At 40.8% G+C, this 19,562-nt stretch overlaps 1 protein-coding gene across 3 annotated transcripts in view; it reads left to right on the plus strand.

The window, feature by feature from the left end:
• The window catches only part of SEMA6C (semaphorin 6C), a 190,100-nt gene extending 170,894 nt beyond the window's left edge, over positions 1 to 19,206 (plus strand). For 2 of the 3 annotated variants that reach the window (XM_082275662.1, XM_082275663.1), the window contains exons 18-19: positions 2,456 to 2,605; positions 16,533 to 19,206. In XM_082275662.1, the coding sequence (XP_082131788.1) occupies positions 2,456 to 2,605; positions 16,533 to 17,776 (1,394 nt within the window). In that variant the 3' untranslated portion in view covers positions 17,777 to 19,206. The remainder of the gene's footprint in view (positions 1 to 2,455; positions 2,606 to 16,532) is intronic. The other variant, XM_082275664.1, reaches the window with a different exon arrangement.
• Positions 19,207 to 19,562: the final 356 nt, after the last annotated feature.

Genomic DNA, 19,562 nt, shown 5'->3' on the forward strand with positions numbered 1-19,562 from the left:
GACTTGTCTTTTGTCATGTACCCAAAAAATAAAACTCAAGATGAGGGAGGGGGGGGGGGGGGGACAGCAGGTCTGCGGCAGTGCACAATGAAAGAATAAATTATTACAATTTCTGAAATAAAATACAATAAATTAATTAATTACTGACTTGGAATTATGCAAACAGCAGGAGAGAGATGAATGAACAGCGGAATGACTCATTTATCTGCTGCTGCTCCTTCATTGTCCAATCACAGGCTGAGGGGGCAAGGAAGAAAGTTATGCTGTCTGGATGGGTAAATCTGAGAACTGGATAAACACAATTACAAACTTTTTTGGCAGATAAAACATCAACCATATATCTATTTTACCCATGTATTTATAATTTGGCCAGAGATCAGGTTTTTTTTTTTTTAAAGCGATATAATAAATGAAAGCATAAATGAATACAATTTCTGAAATAAAATACAATAAATTAATTAAAGCGTACAGTAATACAGTTTCTAAAAATAGTACGGAGGGTTTGTTTAGAGGCTTTTGGTCTTCTGTGTGATTGCATTCAATCTACTTAGTGCTTCTCAGTAAATAATGTGAATTATAATAATAAAAATAACAAATTGATCATAAAAATATTCTTACATTTATTGAAGAAAAAAAAAAAAAGATGATAATGATAAATAAAATAATATATTAATAATAAATAAGAATATAATTCTAATTAAAAAAAGTATTAATAATAAAAATACAAATACATTGATGAAAAAATATTTAAAAAAAATATGATAATAATAATAATAAAAATAATAAATTGATAATAAATAAGAAAATACTACTACTGATAATAAAAACAATAATAATTAAATATTATATTACTAAAAATAGTTTTAAAAATGATATGGTAAATATGATAATAAAGTAATATATTGATAATAAATAATAAAATAACAATAATATATAAAGTAATACTAATAATAATAATATATTGATAAAAATATTTTTAGAAAGTAGTGAAAAAAGAATATGATAATGATAATATTAGTTAAAAAATGGACAATAAATAACAAGCTAATAATAATAAAAAGTATTAATAATAAAATAATTAATACATTTAAAAATGTTTTAAAATAAATAGGATAATGACGATAGAAGAAAATAATATATATATATGTAATATATGTGTGTGTGTGTGTGTGTGTGTGTATGTGTATATATATTATATATAATGTATATATAAAAATATAGAAAGTAGTGAAAAAAAACAATATGATGATGATGATAATAATAATAATAATAGTAAAAAATTGATAATAAATAAGAAACGAATAAGAATTAAAAACAAGCATTAATATTAAAATAATTAGTTATTTAAAAAAATTTTAAATGTAAAAAAAATATGGTAGTGATGATAGAAAATTATTTTTTATATATATATATATATATATATATATATATATATATATATATATATTAGTGAAAAAACAATATGATAATAATAATGATAAATTAAAATAATACATTATTTAAAATAAAATTTAAAATGTAAAAATAAATATGATAATGATGATAGAAAATAATATATATATATATATATATATATGTGTGTGTGTGTGTGTGTGTATGTATATATATATGTGTGTGTATGTGTGTATATATATATATATATATATATATATATATATATATATATATATATATATATATATATATATATATATATATATATATAAAGTATTTTTAAGAAAGTAGTGAAGAAACAATATGATAATAATAATGATAATAATAGTAATAGTAGAAAATTGATAGTAAATAAAAAATTAATAAAAATTTAAAAAAATAGTAAATTGATTTTAGAAAATTAAAAAATACATATGATACATAAAAAAAACAATAAACTGATAAATAAAAAGAAAATAATAATAAATATTTAATAATTATTTCAGAGACAACTTTTTTTTATTAGCTTATATAAAGTTATTTAATTAGCTTTGACGATAGAAAGTTCTCATTAACACTTTCTCTAAAGGACTCTGTTATAATTACTGTCCTGTATCCTGAGTCTGAAAGCTAGAATCTCATTGGCTGATACAGCTCCTCATAACATTTTATAGGAAATGACAGAGTATGGCGCCGTGGCTGGTACAGAGTATGGCGCCATGGCTGGTACAGAGTATGGCGCCATGGCTGGTACAGAGTATGGCGCATGGCTGGTACAATGCGTATCGGACTGTGAAATAAGGAATTAGGATTTAGTCTCCTCTTACGCTGGGTTATACAGCTCCATCCACATCTGTTCACAGTAAATGGTGTATTGTAATTATCACACTGACCACACCCTCCTCCCCTCTGTTCCCTCCCACTTGCTTCACCCCCCTCCCTTCCCCCCTCCCCCCCGATAATCGCACACCGTACCGCAATTGTCGATGCTGTTGCCTTTTTCCTATGTTTCATGATGTTTTATTTGTCGCTGGTAATGCAGGGAAAGTCCCGCTCAGTGGTGACATCACCATGTCCAATGTTGCCTCCCTTGGGGATGTGACTCTCCCAGGCGGGCGCGGCTACCCCCCGCCAGGTGTGACATCAGACGGTTACTACCACCTTTCTGCCTGGCACACTCTTAGAACCCAGGGTAAGAGGGGAATTCTTTCTTATGCGGTCCTAGGCTCTCTCCGTAGTTGAATTAACTCGAAATTATCTAGATGCTGCAGGTCAGTCCTGTCGCTGGCTAACACCCGCTGGGCCTTGTTTCTCCCCCCCTCCATCTCTCCTTTTGCCCATCTTTCATGCAAGTTTTAACAGCTTAGTCCATTCTCTGTGCTGATTAGATGTCCCTGGCTGCTGGCGGGCTGGTGGGCCACTGTGCATGGGCCGTGCATGAAACCGGCTGAACTCATTAGCTGTGATAATTGTGTTTGTGTTTAGACCTGTCTGCCTAATTCATCTCCTTTTCCTGGAAGACATCACACGAAAGAAGGCGCTAATGAATTATAACGGCACATATGTGAGGGTGGGGGTGTGAAAGTCAAGATATTTTTCTATGTTCCCTTTCAGGAATGAAATGAGTTTTCTTCATGAGTGAAGCATTGATTTGATGAATGGTAGTAGTAGTATGTTGGCCTTTATAAAGGTCATGAGAACATTGACAAACAGCCCCTTGACATGTTGGCAGCTAAAATATATTAGACCAAAGGAGTCAATCTGTAGGTTCATTTAATATTGGTGAGAACCAGTTCAAAAAATAATGAGAAAACTACACCAAATGGCTCAAAAGTAGGAGGCCACCCCTCCAAATGGTTGAGTTTACGTGTTTCTGGTCAAGTGAACTCCTAATACTTCGGCATAAGAAGACATTTTTACACAATTGTTCTCTTCAAACCTTGTGGTAACAGTTTGGTGAAGACCCTTTTCTGTTTCACCAAATGGAGTCAATCTATAGGTTCATTTAATATCGGTGAGAACCAGTTCAAGAAATAATGAGAAAACTACACCAAATGGCTCAAAAGTAGGAGGCCACCCCTCCAAATGGTTGAGTTTAGGTGTTTCTCGTCAAGGGTACTCCTAATACTTCGACATAAGAAGACATTTTTAGACAATTGCTCTTTTTAAACCTTGTGGTAACAGTTTGGTGAAGACCCTTTTCTGTTTCACCAAATGGAGTCAATCTATAGGTTAATTTAATATTGGTGAGAACCAGTTTAAGAAATAATGAGAAAACTACACCAAATGGCTCAAAAGTAGATGGCCACCCCTCCAAATGGTTGAGTTTAGGTGTTTCTCGTCAAGGGTACTCCTAATACTTCGACATAAGAAGACATTTTTAGACAATTGTTCTCTTTAAACCTTGTGGTAACAGTTTGGTGAAGACCCTTTTCTGTGTCACCATAATTGTGTCCCCGTGCACAAAGCAGGGATGTGCGGTGATGTCAGTGTCTGGTGAGGCACTGGCTGGTATCAGAGCCAGATAAGACCCCCACATTATTTAGTGCAGGGTTTCTCAACCAGGGTTCCACGGAACCCTAGGGTTCCTCCAGAGCAGCCTTTCTCAACCTTTTCAACACAGAGGAAACTTTGAAATAACCTTCTGGTCTTAGGGAACCCCTGCTAAAAATTACTATATTTATAACTCATGATACATTAGTGTGATGGTCAATGGGAAGAATGCTCCTTACACTTGTGGTCATTTGGAAGAATTACCTCCTTACAGATAGTCACTGGGAACTCATCTGAGAGGCAGTATTTGCTCATTGCTCAAGGAACCCCTAGTAACCTCTGGAGGAACCCTAGGGTTCCGTGGAACCCTGGTTGCGAAACCCTGCACTCTTGTGGTCATTGGGAAGAATTACCCCCTTACAGATAGCTAATAAGATCAATGGTGTCACTGGGAACTCATCTGAGAGGCAGTATTTGCTCGTTGCTCAAGGAACCCCTAGTAACCTCTGGAGGAACCCTAGAGTTCCGTGTAACCCTGGTTGAGAAACCCTGCACTCTTGTGGTCATTGGGAAGAATTTCCCCCTTACAGATAGCTAAAAAGATCAATGGTGTCACTGGGAACTCATCTGAGAGGCCGTATTTGCTCGTTGCTCAAGGAACCCCTAGTAACCTGTGGAGGAACCCTAGAGTTCCGTGGAACCCTGGTTGAGAAACCCTGCACTCTTGTGGTCATTGGGAAGAATTTCCCCCTTACAGATAGCTAAAAAGATCAATGGTGTCACTGGGAGCTCATCTGAGAGGCAGTATTTGCTCATTGCTCAAGGAACCCCTAGTAACCTCTGGAGGAACCCTAGAGTTCCGTGGAACCCTGGTTGAGGAAACCCTGCTCCAGAGGTTACTAGGGTTTCCTTGAGCAAGGAGCAAATACTGCCTCTCAGATGAGTTCCCAGTGACACCATTGATCTTTTTAGCTATCTGTAAGATGGTAATTCTTCCCAATGGCCACAAGTGTAAGGAGCATTCTTCCCACTGATCATCACACTAATGTATCATGAGTTATAAATATAGTCATTTTTAGCAGGGGTTCCCTGAGACCAGAAGGTTATTTCAAGGGTTCCTTTGTGTTTTAGCGCATGTAAACGGCGTTCAAACCACACATGTGAAAGGAAGAGGGTGTTGGGCGCTTCCGACCAAGCCAAGGGGAGAAACAGGGGAAGTTCACCGCTGTAAGAGGGATGCAGGGGATGTCTCCAAAGTCTTGTGAGGAACCGTCACAAAAGGCTGAATACTAGGCTGCACTGACAGGAGAAACTCAGAGGAATCCGTTGGTAAACATGAAAAAGAAAAACAGGCGCCATGTAGTAAGCCATAAATTTATTGCACAACAAATTACATAGTATCTTACGTTTCGGAGCATGCGCACTCGGCTCCTTTCTCAAGACGCTTGAGAAAGGAGCCGAGTGCGCATGCTCCGAAACGCGTTGCGTCATTTCCGGGAGCTTGCGTTTCACCGCGGCTTCCGATGTAACCAACCCTCCGGACCAGCTTCCTGTGACGTCACCTCCGGGCCGGTGGACGGCCGGATCGTGCGGCTGGACCCGCTGAGATACGGATTGAAGCTTACCATAGTGTAAGATACTATGTAATTTGTTGTGCAATAAATTTATGGCTTACTACATGGCGCCTGTTTTTCTTTTTCAAACCACACATGTGAGGTATCGCCACGAACGTTAGAGCGAGAGCAATAATCCCAGCACTGAACCTTCTCTGTAACTCTAAGCAGGCAATTTAAAAAAAAAATTTAAAGCGTCGCCAATGGAGATTTTTAAGTACTGAAGTTTGGCGCCATGCCATAAGTGTGCGCAATTTTTAAAGCGTGACATGTTAGGTATCGATTTACTCGGCTTAACATCATATTCCACAACACAATGTACAAAAAAATTGGGCTAACTTTAGTGTTTTTTTTTTTTAAATTCATGAAACTGTTTTTTTTTATTTTTTTATTTATGAAACTTTTTTTTTTTTTTAAATGCGTTTGAAAAATTGCTGCGCAAATACCGTAAAGTTGCAATGACCACCATTTTATTCCCTAGGGTGTCTGCTAAAAAACAAATATATATATATATATATATATATATATATATATATATATATATATGGGGGGGGGGGGTGTGAGTAATTTTCTAGCAAAAAAAAGCAGATTTTTACATGTAGGAGAGAAGTGTCAGAATTAGCCTGGGTGGCAAGTGGTTAATTACCATAAGTAAGTAATATACAAATATTTATTATATATTGTTTTTAAGGTAATTTACTATCATTTAAAAAAACTGTACTCAAGCAGGTGGCTTAATGAACAAATTACTGAAGTTTGATGTTATAATTTCAAACCAGTAATTTCACAGTAAATAGATAAATAATAAATTATATTAAATAAAATAAAATAAAATAAATTAAATAAATTAAATAAAATAAAATAATAAATAAATAAATTAATTAATAATAAATAAATTAAAATTAAATAAAATAAAATATATAGCATAATAATATATTATTTTGCTTGATTAAAAAAAAATAACTTTTCAGCAGCAGAAGATTCTCCCTCTTAACTGGGTGAGAAAAACATGGGAATACGAAGGGAGTATTGTCTTTTAGACAAATGCCCCCTTCTATGACACTGCAGTGAGAGGAGAGCCTCCACTGCAGCATTTTTATTGGACAGCTTGGACCAATGGTGCTTTACCATTGATCCAAGGCTCCAAGCTGTCCATTGAGCTCAGTGCCTCTGTCAAGAAATCAGAGGCACTGTGAGCTCCTCCTCTCAGTCTGCTGCAAACAGCTTCTGACAGACTGGACAAGGAGCCCCGTATCTCCAGAACCATAGGTGCCAGGAGCCCCGAATTTTGACCAGTGGTAGGGTAGGACTTCAGGTCTCTGTGATCCCAGGCTTTTTTACGTTCATGGCAGGTGAGGCTCTGCCTCCCATGACTGCACGTCCCTGGTACAAAGCCAGCTCCATAAAAACATTGTTTGACCAGTTTGGTGAGGAGGAACTAGATGAACTCAACCCTACTGAACACCTTTGGGATTAATTGGAAAGCCTATTATGAGCTAGGTCATCTCATCCAACATCAGTACCTGACCTCATAAATGGTGGCCAGCTCCGTAAAGACATGCTTTGATGAGTTTGGTGTGGAGAAACTGGAGTGCCCTTCACAGATCCCTGACCTCAATTCTACTGAACACCTTTGGGACTAGTTGGAAAGACGATTACGAGCCAGGTCATCCCATCCAACATCAGTACCTGACCTCATAAATGGTGGCCAGCTCCATAAAGACATGGTTCGGCCAGTTTGGTGTGGAGGAACTGGAGTGTCCTCCAGGGATCCCTGACCTCAACCCTACTGAACACTTTTGGGATGAATTGGAAAGCCGATTACAAGCCTGGTCATCTCATCCAACATCAGTACCTAACCTCAAAAATGGTTGCCAACTCCGTAAAGATACGCTTTTATGTGTTTGGTGTAAAGAAACTGGAGTGTCCTTCACAGATCGCTGGCCTCAACTCTACTGAACACCTTTGGGATTAGTTGGAAAGCCGATTACGAGCCAGGTCATCTCATCCAACATCAGTACCTGACCTCATAAATGGTGGCCAGCTTCATAAAGACATGGTTTGGCCAGTTTGGTGTGGAGGAACTGGAGTGTCCTCCAGGGATCCCTGACCTCAACCCTACTGAACACTTTTGGGATGAATTGGAAAGCCGATTACAAGCCAGGTCATCTAATACAACATCAGTACTTGACCTCATAAATAGTGGCCAGCTCCGTAAAGACACAATTTGATGAGTTTGGTGTGGAGGAACTAAACTGTCCTGCACAGATTCCTGACCTCAACCCTACTGAACACCTTTGGGATAAATTGGAAAGACGAATGCAAGCAATTCATCTCATCCAATATAAATACTGGACCTTAATCATGCTTAATCTTGGATAAATGGGCACAAATTCTCACAGATATAACTTTATAGAAGGACTTCCCAGAACAGTGAAGGCTTTTACATCCGCAGAGGGTTGGATAACTTTATAATAATGGCCGTGGTTAAAATAGAATGTCTAAAAAAACTCATATAGATGTCCACAAACATTCAGACAGTTGGCCATACACTGTATATATTTTATTAATGGAAGTAATTTTGTAAGCTGGCTCACTACTGCTAAGAACAACTCCCACATTTAATTAGAAATCAAGCAGATTAGTGTATTTTAATTGAACAAATGTTCTGCCACTCTGTACGTCAATTCTATTGATTCTTAGTGGTTCCATAGGCTCCGTTCTCATAAATAGTGAAAGGGAATTTACCGCTTTTAAGTTCTTTCTATCCAAGTGATCCTACTGTTGACTAATTGGCTGCTAGATTACTCTTATTTCTAAACATTGAACATAGAGGCCTCATCTGCATCTAGCCATTAATTACAAGCACAAACGAGTTATGAATTTGGACCATAATAATCAGGGCTGTGTTTACTGTAAGGGCACCCATAAGGCACTGCATAGGGTAGCAGGATGGAGGGGTTCAATGCTACTGTTCAAAATTTAAAATCTGATATTTTTAATTTGTTGCCCTCTTCTGTGGACATTCGTGGTTAATTTAATCAAGGGGTGAATGGTGGCGCAGGGGATGTTTAGTCATAGGGCTCTTTAAGGTTAGGAAACATGAAACCATTTATCTTTTCTCTTGTTTGTTGGCCTGCAGTTATGAAGATATACTATAATTTGAATCTGGTAATAAGCTAAGTAACATGTCAATATAGTCCGGACATTCTCAACCAGGGTTCCCGGTAACCTTAAGGTTCCTTCAGAGGTTTCTAGAGGTTTTCTAGGGGTTCCTTGAGCTAAGGCTGATTGATTTCCCATCTGGTGGTGCCTGCATAGTTTTAAAGTCAATGCCACATGGCAGAGCCAGCTGCATGAATCCAATGATCTTAACTGTGTGTAAGGGTGGCATTCAGACCATCACTGTAAAGGAGTATCTTTCCAACTGGCCACCAATGTAAGGAGCATCCTTCCCACTATAAAATTGACCCAATTCTTCTTCAATCCAACATTCTAAGGCCAACATGTGATAAGAATTTGAATCTGGTAATAAACTATGTAACATGTCAATATAGTCCGGGCCATTCTCAACCAGGGTTCCCGGTAACCTTAAGGTTCCTTCAAAGGTTGCTAGAGGTTTGCTAGGGGTTCCTTGAGCTGAGGCTGATTGACTTTGTATAACCAGGGGTTACCGGTAACCTTAAGGTTCCTTTAGAGGTTGCTAGAGGTTTGCTAGGGGTTCCTTGAGTTGAGGCTGATTGACTTCCCATAACCAGGGTTCCTCACAAACTTAAGGTTCCTTCAGAGGTTGCTAGAGGTTTGCTAGGGGTTCCTTGAGCTGAGGCTGATTGACTTCTCATAACCAGGGTTCCCGGTAACCTTAAGGTTCCTTCAGAGGTTGCTAGAGATTTGCTAGGGGTTCCTTGAGCTGAGGCTGATTGACTTCCCATAACCAGGGTTCCCGGTAACCTTAGGGTTCCTTCAGAGGTTTGCTAGGGGTTCCTTGAACTGAGGCTGATTGACTTCCCATAACCAGGGTTCCCGGTAACCTTAAGGTTCCTTCAGAGGTTGCTAGAGGTTTTCTAGGGGTTCCTTGAGTTGAGGCTGATTGACTTCCCATAACCAGGGTTCCTCACAAACTTAAGGTTCCTTCAGAGGTTGCTAGAGGTTTGCTAGGGGTTCCTTGAGCTGAGGCTGATTGACTTCTCATAACCAGGGTTCCCGGTAACCTTAAGGTTCCTTCAGAGGTTGCTAGAGATTTGCTAGGGGTTCCTTGAGCTGAGGCTGATTGACTTCTCATAACCAGGGTTCCCGGTAACCTTAAGGTTCCTTCAGAGGTTGCTAGAGATTTGCTAGGGGTTCCTTGAGCTGAGGCTGATTGACTTCCCATAACCAGGGTTCCCGGTAACCTTAGGGTTCCTTCAGAGGTTTGCTAGGGGTTCCTTGAACTGAGGCTGATTGACTTCCCATAACCAGGGTTCCCGGTAACCTTAAGGTTCCTTCAGAGGTTGCTAGAGGTTTTCTAGGGGTTCCTTGAGTTGAGGCTGATTGACTTCCCATAACCAGGGTTCCTCACAAACTTAAGGTTCCTTCAGAGGTTGCTAGAGGTTTGCTAGGGGTTCCTTGAGCTGAGGCTGATTGACTTCTCATAACCAGGGTTCCCGGTAACCTTAAGGTTCCTTCAGAGGTTGCTAGAGATTTGCTAGGGGTTCCTTGAGCTGAGGCTGATTGACTTCCCATCTGGTGGTGCCTGCATAGTTTTGGAGTCAATGCCACGTGGCAGAGCCAGCTGCATGAATCCAATGATCTTAACTGTGTATAAGGGTGGCATTCAGACCATCACTGTAAGGGGCATCTTTCCAACTGGCCACCAATGTAAGGAGCATCCTTCCCACTATAAAAATGACCCAATTCTTCTTTAATTGTAAGGCCAACATGTGATAGGAATTTGAATCTGGTAATAAACTATCTAACATGTCATTATAATCCGGCCATTCTCAACCAGGGTTCCTGGTAACTTTAAGGTTCCTTCAGAGGTTGCTAGAGGTTTTCTAGGGGTTCCTTGAGTTGAGGCTGATTGACTTCCCATAACCAGGGTTCCTCATAAACTTAAGGTTCCTTCAGAGGTTGCTAGAGGTTTGCTAGGGGTTCCTTGAGCTGAGGCTGATTGACTTCTCATAAGCATTAACTCCAGGGTTCCCGGTAACCTTAAGGTTCCTTCAGAGGTTGCTAGAGATTTGCTAGGGGTTCCTTGAGCTGAGGCTGATTGAGTTCCCATCTGGTGGTGCCTACATAGTTTTGGAGTCAATGCCACATGGCAGAGCCAGCTGCATGAATCCAATGATCTTAACTGTGTGTAAGGGTGGCATTCAGACCATCACTGTAAGGGGCATCTTTCCAACTAGCCACCAATGTAAGGAGCATCCTTCCCACTGGGTTCCTTGAGCTGAGGCTAATTGACTTCCCATAACCAAGGTTCCCGGTAACCTTAAGGTTCCTTAAGAGAATGCTAGAGGTTTTCTAGGGGTTCCTCGAGTTGAGGCTGATTGACTTCCCATAACCAGGGTTCCCGGTAACCTTAAGGTTCCTTCTGAGGTTGCTAGAGGTTTGCTAGGGGTTCCTTGAGCTGAGGCTGATTGACTTCTCATTTTGTGGTGCCTGCATAGTTTTTGAGTCAATGCCACTTGGCAGAGCCAGCTGCATGAATCCAATGATCTTAACTGTGTGTAAGGGTGGCATTCAGACCATCACTGTAAGGGGTATCTTCCCAAGTGACCACCAATGTAAGGAGCATCCTTTCCACTGACCACCAACTTATTGTTTTTTTTTTTCAAGGTGTTGCTAAAACCTGAAAATTAATTCAAGGGTTTCTCTGGTGTGAAAAGGTTGATCTCATTTGATTTATGGGTTCCCGGTAACCTTAAGGTTCCTTCAGAGGTTGCTAAAGGTTTGCTAGGGGTTCCTTGAGCTGGGGCTGATTGACTTCCCATATGGTGGTGCCTGCATAGTTTTGGAGTCAATGCCACATGGCAGAGCCAGCTGCATGAATCCAATGATCTTAACTGTGTGTAAGGGTGGCATTCAGACCATCACTGTAAGGGGCATCTTTCCAAGTGACCACCAATGTAAGAAGCATCCTTCCCACTGACCACCAACTAATTGTTTTTTTCAAGGTTTTGCTGAGACCTGAATGTTATTTCAAGGGTTTCTCTGGTGTGAAAAGGTTGATCTCATTTGATTTATGGGTTCCCGGTAACCTTAAGGTTCCTTCAGAGGTTGCTAAAGGTTTTCTAGGGGTTCCTAAGGTTGATCTCATTTGATTCATTTTTTTATACAATTTTTATCAAAAACCCCTTTTACAGTTCTAGCTTAAAGCGGAGTTCCGGGCAGAGAATCGTTTTTTTTTTTAACATACCCCCGGGACAGTCAGGGCTAGCACATTCCACAATGGCTAGCCTCTGATCTGTCCCGGTTCGCACTTACCTTTTAGAAGAAATACTTACTTAGAAGTTTTCTTCCACAGCGTTTCCATCTCGGTTGTGGGCAGCTGAAGCCGGCGCGGTCCTCTTCTCCGTCTTCTTCCGCGTCTTCGTGTCCCAGAATGCGCTGCACCGGCCCCTCTCGTCACTTCCGGTGCGGCGCCGCATTCCTAAACAGCTTCTGGGCATGCCCAGAAGCTGTTTAGCAGGGGAATGCGGCGTCGCCCGGAAATGACGAGCGGGGCCGGTGCGGCGCATTGATTCCTGGGAGCTATGACGTTCAGCTCCCAGGAATCATAGCGAGACAGCAAGTGACGGGGTGAGCCGTGGCTCCGAGGGAGGAAGCTGTCATAGGTGAGTATTTACGATCGTCAATTACAAGGTGAGTTTTTAAAAAAAAAAAAATCTAACTATCCAATTCCTTTTCAGGTTAGGCTGAACTAGCGGACGGGCACAAAAAAAAAATATTGTTTTTGTGCCCGGAACTCCGCTTTAATTTTCCATTATATTGAGGGGAAAAAAATCATTAGAAAGGATGCCAGCAGATTCTTAAAAAAAAAAAAATGTTGGAAGGATTGCTGTTTCCAGCAAATTATATTCCACCAATCTTCCATTAAAAAAAAAAAAAAAAATCTCTCCAGCTTCAAACTACAAAAAGAAAAACTATTTTTTGAGCTATAGCCACCCACAGCCCTTCTCCAGCAGCAAAATAAATATAATCAAAGCCTATTTACACCGGCACTAGCAATGCACTCAACTCTAAAAACTCGATTTCCGACACACACAAAAACATCAATCTCCTTCAACATGACAGGCCCGGTATTTTTATCCTAAAAAAATAAAAAATAAAAAAAAATAAAAAATAATAATTATCTTGCCTGGTGTATTCACAACGTCACCGCCCAAGCTGGCATTCAGCGGGTTACAATAATTGATTAGAGCCAGGATACAGAGAAAATGCTATTTCCCCAGCACTCTCCAAAGAGGAAATTGTTCAAAGGATGGAGCGCTTTTGAGAAAAAAAAAAAAAAGCCTTGGAGCCGTCATTGTAAGTGCGCGTGTGTAATTATAATAGTCTTATATTAGTTTATGTGATTGCTGTACCTGCTGTCCCATCTTTGAAGCGAATAGCTCATTACCTCTCTGCAGCTGAGCACACTCCGGTTTGATTCGCTCTCGCCTTTCACAGCATTAGCAGCGTACGGCTCTCAAATGAATCTTCGCTGGGTTGAATTAAGTTGTCTGAGGCCCTCAGCCAGGCGGCCTATGGGGAGAAAGGCCGGTTACATTAGCTAACATCAGAAACCCCCACGAGGGACGGAAGTCACCGTTTACATTTTAAAAAAAGGAAAGCTTGCCAAGGTTGAAGTCTCATTTCTTTTCAAATATTCTTCTGTTCCTTTTTTTGGAAATGCTAATTTGTCAGCCAGGGATATTCGGAGGAAGTGTACCATTGGTGGCCTTTATTAAAAAAAAATGTCACAGCTTCTCAAATAAGTCACCTAGCGGGACACTAAGTCGATATGGCGGAGACGGCTCGATGGCTTATTAGAATGGTTGAGTTAATAAAATGTAAACCTTTTTGAGAAGAGAAATTTTACAAATTGGTTTTTTGGCTGTTTAATTTAACAAGTCCTCCCAAAACTTTATATCTAAAGTCAAATCTTTTTTTTTTTTTTGGTTTGGGTATATAGGTATTAGGCAGGTGCAGTTTACTGTCTCCACTGCATGTGGCGCTCGTCCATAGTGGCAATGCAACTGGAGGAGGAAGTCAGAAGATACCAGGTTTCTCTATGGATTCCTTGGGCCCCTGCAGCAGTGATCCAGTTGGATGCACTGGATCCAAGTGACTCTGGTGGCCATCTTGGGTCATGCAGAGTCTTTTTAGGTCCCTGCCCCGGGTTTTTGGTGCACTTTATGAAAGTGGCTAGTGTAGGCGTATCAAATGTGGGAACAAAAAAATTTATAATAAAGGTATACTGGACAGCCACTGAAATATCTAGTGAATATTTAAAATCCACAGTCACACCAAGAGCAGTTTTGATAAAAAGCATAAAACAAAAAACTTTACTGGACAGTAGAGGCTGGTGCTCGAAAAATTCGGGGGGGGGGGCAGTAAACCAATGGGCACCCCCCCGGTCGGTCGATCGGTCGGTCGGTCGGTCAGTCGGTTGGTCAATCAGCAGGCTACACATTCCTCCCTGACCCCGTCTGCCTCCTTACCTCTGGATGGCTGAGCCACTGTCCACCTCCAGCCATGTGTCTTCTGCCTCTTCCTGGCCAGTAAGGTTGCTTCTCCTTTTGGCCAATTGGGAAAGGGGTCTCACAACCCTCTTCCTGACTGGCTGGAAGGAGAGTCAGTGTGACAATAGCGAATATTCATCCGCTATTGTCACACAACTGGGTGAGCTCAGCCCACCCTTTTTTGAAGCCTATTAGAGCCTCTGGCTCTAATCGCACGCTTCAAAAAAATATATAAAATCCCCTATTGGAATCCATGCGCCCATGTAGATTAGGGGGCCGGACACATGGATTTGGGGGCGGCGCCCCTGCGCCCCCAATGGACAGCCCCTGTTACTGGACATCAAAATACATAAAGCTTCTTACACATAAAAGTTATCATAAACATTACACAAAATACCACAACTTAAACATAAATTCCTATTCCCAATATCCCAAAATATCAAATAATACTTATAGCCGGAGGAACAGGACAATAAGAAATCCTGGCTGCATGCTTAGTCTTTCCACAGCTCCAAAAAACAGACTATTCCTCATGCTACGGACTCTTTTTATAGTCCTGTATACCAGAGACCACCCACAGGATGTAATCATTCCTCTTGACCACTCACAGGTCATTTTGTGAGTGAGGTCAGCAACACATGGTTGCACTTCCCCCAAAAACCACATGGTCAACTGGATATGCGGCAGCCATCTTTACACACGACGTCAAAGCTCACTAAACCACTTGTGAGTGAGAGATATTATTACGCATGTATGGGAACATTTGTCATAAATCAGTTAAAAAGTATCCATAGCTGATACAGTCGGGACAGGTCACACTCTGCTCCCCTTGACAGACTCTGTCGGCATCTTAGACCAGTGTTTCTCAACTCCGGTCCTCGGGGGAAAAACTGACAGGCCAGATTTTAAGTATTACCTTGGGGAGATGCAGACTAGAGTACTGCAATCACTGAGCAGCAAATTATATCACCTGTGATGTATTTCAGATTTCTTGCAAACCTGGCCTGTTAGTGTGCCCTGAGGACTGGAGTTGAGAAACACTGGCTTAGACCCACACACTGCTGACTCTGCTCTGATTTGTTGTAAGCGCCCCAGCTGGGTGATTCACATTCAGAATACTTTTTAATCCCAAAAGGAAATTGATCCCAAGTTTTGCAATAAAGCATATCATTGTTTGCAATCTGGGACTGTGTGCTTTCTGCTGCCACACCACGCTACACCTACCCAACAGGTAGAGTGACGAAGAGTTGAATTTTGGATTTTTAGCGGCGACTATTCTGGCCATGGAGATTCACCCTCTTCCATGGTCAAAGGGACAGGGAGTGATGGGAAATCCCACATTTTAAAGTTGTCACCATAGCAAAGGGAACAACAGTTTTGGGGACAACTTTGAAGACTTAGGTTTCCCATCAAACCAAATCAAACCAGATCAAAATAGTCACCAAGATCAATAGAAAGGAAGTCCTTTGTTTGATGTCTTCCGGATCGACAGAAGACTGTACAGATATTGTTATACGATATAATTTAAAAAAGGGCTGTACTGGGAAGACAGAAGAGGTTTTCCATTAAACACTACAGAAAAGCACAGTAAAAAGAAGGTTCTTCTCTTTAAGGAGGGGCAACTAGTAAACGTAAAGGATGCCTGCATTGTGTGTAGGTGGGAACACACTTTAAGTAAAGCTATGCTCTCCCGTACCCGTCTCTTCTGTCTATTCTTAAGTTTGAGCTGCATTCTCCAGAGAATAAAACACTTATTTTCATACTAAATAATCTCCAAAACCCGAAATCTTTCATGGTAAATAACCTTTAATTTGTGCCAGGAATTTGGGATTGCAAATGCTTAGTTCTGTTTTCAAGGGAAAATACATTCCTGGCTGTTTCGTTTTTGGAGAAAAGATAGAAAATATGAAAATATGCTTACCCCATTCAGCTCCAACCCTTGGAACCTAGACATGGGTGACAAAACAATTCTTCAAGCGAGAGATCCTGGAAAAGCTGAGGATCCCAAATTTTGCAAGAACATGTTCCTGTAATGTACAGGAGTGTCTTCTTGTAAGATTTGGGTTCCACGGCATTCACAGGATCTCTTGCTGGAAGTATTTGGTTGTTACCCTGGCCTAGGTTCATGGTGGACCGTGGAAAGGAGCTGAATTGGAATGCAACATGAGCTTTAAGCACGAGAAACCAGCTGGTAGAATAGAATGGCAAGTCAATATCATGCTAACTGACGAAAATGTTGTATTATTGCTAAAACTGATTCAGAATTTTTTAAAATTCTTCTGACCTTGATTTTCTGTTTCTTCTAAAGGTGTACGGCAGGAAGCTGCAGGCAATGAGTCCACCAAGACGGTCCATTTCACTTTCCTCATCGGGTGCGTCTTCGTAGCCTTCGTGGTAGGAGCCATCTTTTCGGGCCTTTTTGTGTCCTGTTACTGTAACCACATGTTTCAGAAGAACAAGCACATTGGGAAGGACCCAGAGTCCAATCTACAACGACCTCTGTCTTTGAGGAGCCTTGCAAAGATGAATGGACTTTTAGACACCCAGTCGAAGGAAGGAATGGAAGCAACCTCACCAAAGCTCTACACCACCCTTCTGCATGGAGACAAAGAGCAGCAAGCAGAAACAACCAAAACTGGATCAAAAGACCATCCTGAACTATCTGGACTCCCCACTCCAGAATCCACTCCCGAATTGCCGATGAAGAATCTCAAAGCCTTCAAGAACCAATGGGAAAGAAATCAGAACTGTAATAATGCCAAAGAAATCCAGAGCAAAAGTCCAGTTTTCCATTTTCCTGTCTCAAATTCCCAGGTCTTTCAGTTCCCCAGCACAGTTGCCCTCCCAAGCAGCATGCATGGGTATGATCAGCCTCTTTCTAGCTATGCAGATGATAAGAAGATACCCAATTCTGAAAGGGCTCTAATTCGTCATTCACAGTGCTATCTTCCCAAAGGCATGGAATTGACAACTCTAGATGAACTTCTAAAACATCTTCCAGAAGGTGGTGGCTCACCAAGAAAAATGTCTGGCATGATGGCTATTAGCCCTCAAGCTGTCAGTCCTCATTCACCCATGTCATTCATGAACAGGGTCCAGCCCCAAATTCCTGATACTGAAAGCGCTCCTTATTACAGCTCCTCAACTCTTCCGAGAGACAGTCTGCCCAGAAGATTGGACATCCCACCAGATGTCAATCCTCAATCCTGTGTGGAGAAACAGTCAAGGCACCCCTCTCAAAGACATTCTCTGTCCTCTGGGCACAAACTCATGAGCATAGGTCCAGGACCACTGGTTTCCAGACAACATAGCCTGGGTCAAGGGGCCAGACAACATCCCCCACCACTTCTCACAAGGATGCACTCTACAGGCACCCCAGTGCCAATGGAAAGCCACAACATCTATCTCTCCCGCCAGCATAGCTACACAGAGCAAACTCCAATGCAGAGGGGTATGGTGAAAAGGACCTTGTCCTTGAGACCAGAAGTATCATCTGCCCCTGTGTTTCTCCCATCATCCCCCATAAAGGATGCAAACCAGTTTCAGTATTAAAAACACATGTTTGGCTGCTCTACCAACCAAAGGACACTTAAGACAACTCTAAATTCAGTTGACAAACTGTGAAAAACGATGCTGTGAACTTTGCCTTGGTGTTCTGAAACTTCCTTGATCGCAGTAACATAGAAACTAATATCTTTTGTCACGTCATCTCCAGCAAATATGAGTGTTGCGTAAAAGGACTACAATGTGTTGGAAAACAATGAACAAATCTATGCCAACAACACATTTTTGAACTGCCTTGTTCTATGTTGGAGAACCTGTGGAAAGCATTTCGAAGACAGGTGACTTAATGTTCACATTAAAGTATTCTACCTAATGTTGAAAGCCTATACTGGGAGCAGATGTCCTTCACATGATGACATTCAGTGGCCTACAGTCTACTATGTGCCTGAATACTGAAGAGTAAGCCCCAATTTCTGGTAGATGGGCAGCAACTTAGCGAGGCACAAAAGTGAACAAGATCATCATTAAAAATGGATTACTCCAATAAACTAACCTGTGTCCCTGAGCCGATGCCGACCCTGAATGAAGAACGTGAAACTGGCTCTCATGAACTCAATGACAAACTTGGTTGATATGAATGGATACCTCAAGAGGAATAGATCAAATGTAAATTAATTTATATATACATCTATGTATATATAGAAAGATATATATATATTTCACAATCTAACTCCATATAAAAGGAGGTTTTTAATTTACCCTACTGTGTAGGGGCAAGAAACTAACTTCAATATTATTAATTATGAAATGTATGGACTGAAAAAAGATGAAGAAAAATTTTAATGATGGTGCCTGAGCTAATACACCTTTGTGACCCATCCAGTCATGTGTAGGTAACAAAGACAGACCGCAGCACCATCATTTTCTCACCGCATCAGTATCGCAACAAATTGACCCTTACTGGGTGTTCCCTAAATCACTGGTGACTGGCTACAACTCAATATCATTCGAGATGAGGGTGACGTAGAACAGCCAACCTATAAGCACCGTGTGCTTAAAGTGAATGGGGTTGACTCTTTTTCCTTGTTTGAACTATGAAAGGTCGGATGGAGGTGGCCAAGATGGAGACACTCTTGGCCTTGTGGCTTTGTCCCCATTTTAAATCCAGTTAGCTCAATGGATAGTCTGTGTACATGTGTGCCTTATTTCAACCTAGTATTATGAACAGTGAGATTGTAGCAACACAAGTCTGTGATTATTTTGTCACTGAGGGGGTTCCTTTTTTTTTTTTTTGCTTTTTATCTTGTGGAGCATCTCAGCTTTCCCCACGTGTACACTGTTGAGATTTTGCTCCTCCGAGGTCGTAATGGGCAGATTGAGGACATTGGGTGCCTTGGATTCATTTTTTTCCCCTTCTTTGCTTTGGCTTGCTTTCCCAGTGCTTTAAAAAATAAAAGACTGATGACCTCCTCAACCCCGAGACACTACCAGCAAACGTATCTGCGAACAAACTACATCTTACCAACCGACACTGGTACTCCAAAGTATACATGGCTACACAGTAGGCCTCTTTGCCTTTTCCATTGGCTCATTTAACACTGCCACCCTTTACTGTATAGATACGAAAGTAAGAATTGTCATAAATAGCTAGTCATCGAACTGTGGAGTATTTTTGAAGCTAGCAGTAAAGTTTTAAGAGCCATACTAGTGTCCTTCAAAAGTATTTTTAAGAAAATCATTCTTTGATTACTAAGACTTAAAAATGTATCAAATGTACACTTTTCGGCCAAAAGTTTTTAAACACCCTATCGTCATAGCTACTATATGGCCAAAC

The sequence above is a fragment of the Pelophylax lessonae genome (genome assembly GCF_965119305.1).
Source record: "Pelophylax lessonae genome assembly, chromosome: 13".
NCBI lineage: Eukaryota > Metazoa > Chordata > Amphibia > Anura > Ranidae > Pelophylax > Pelophylax lessonae.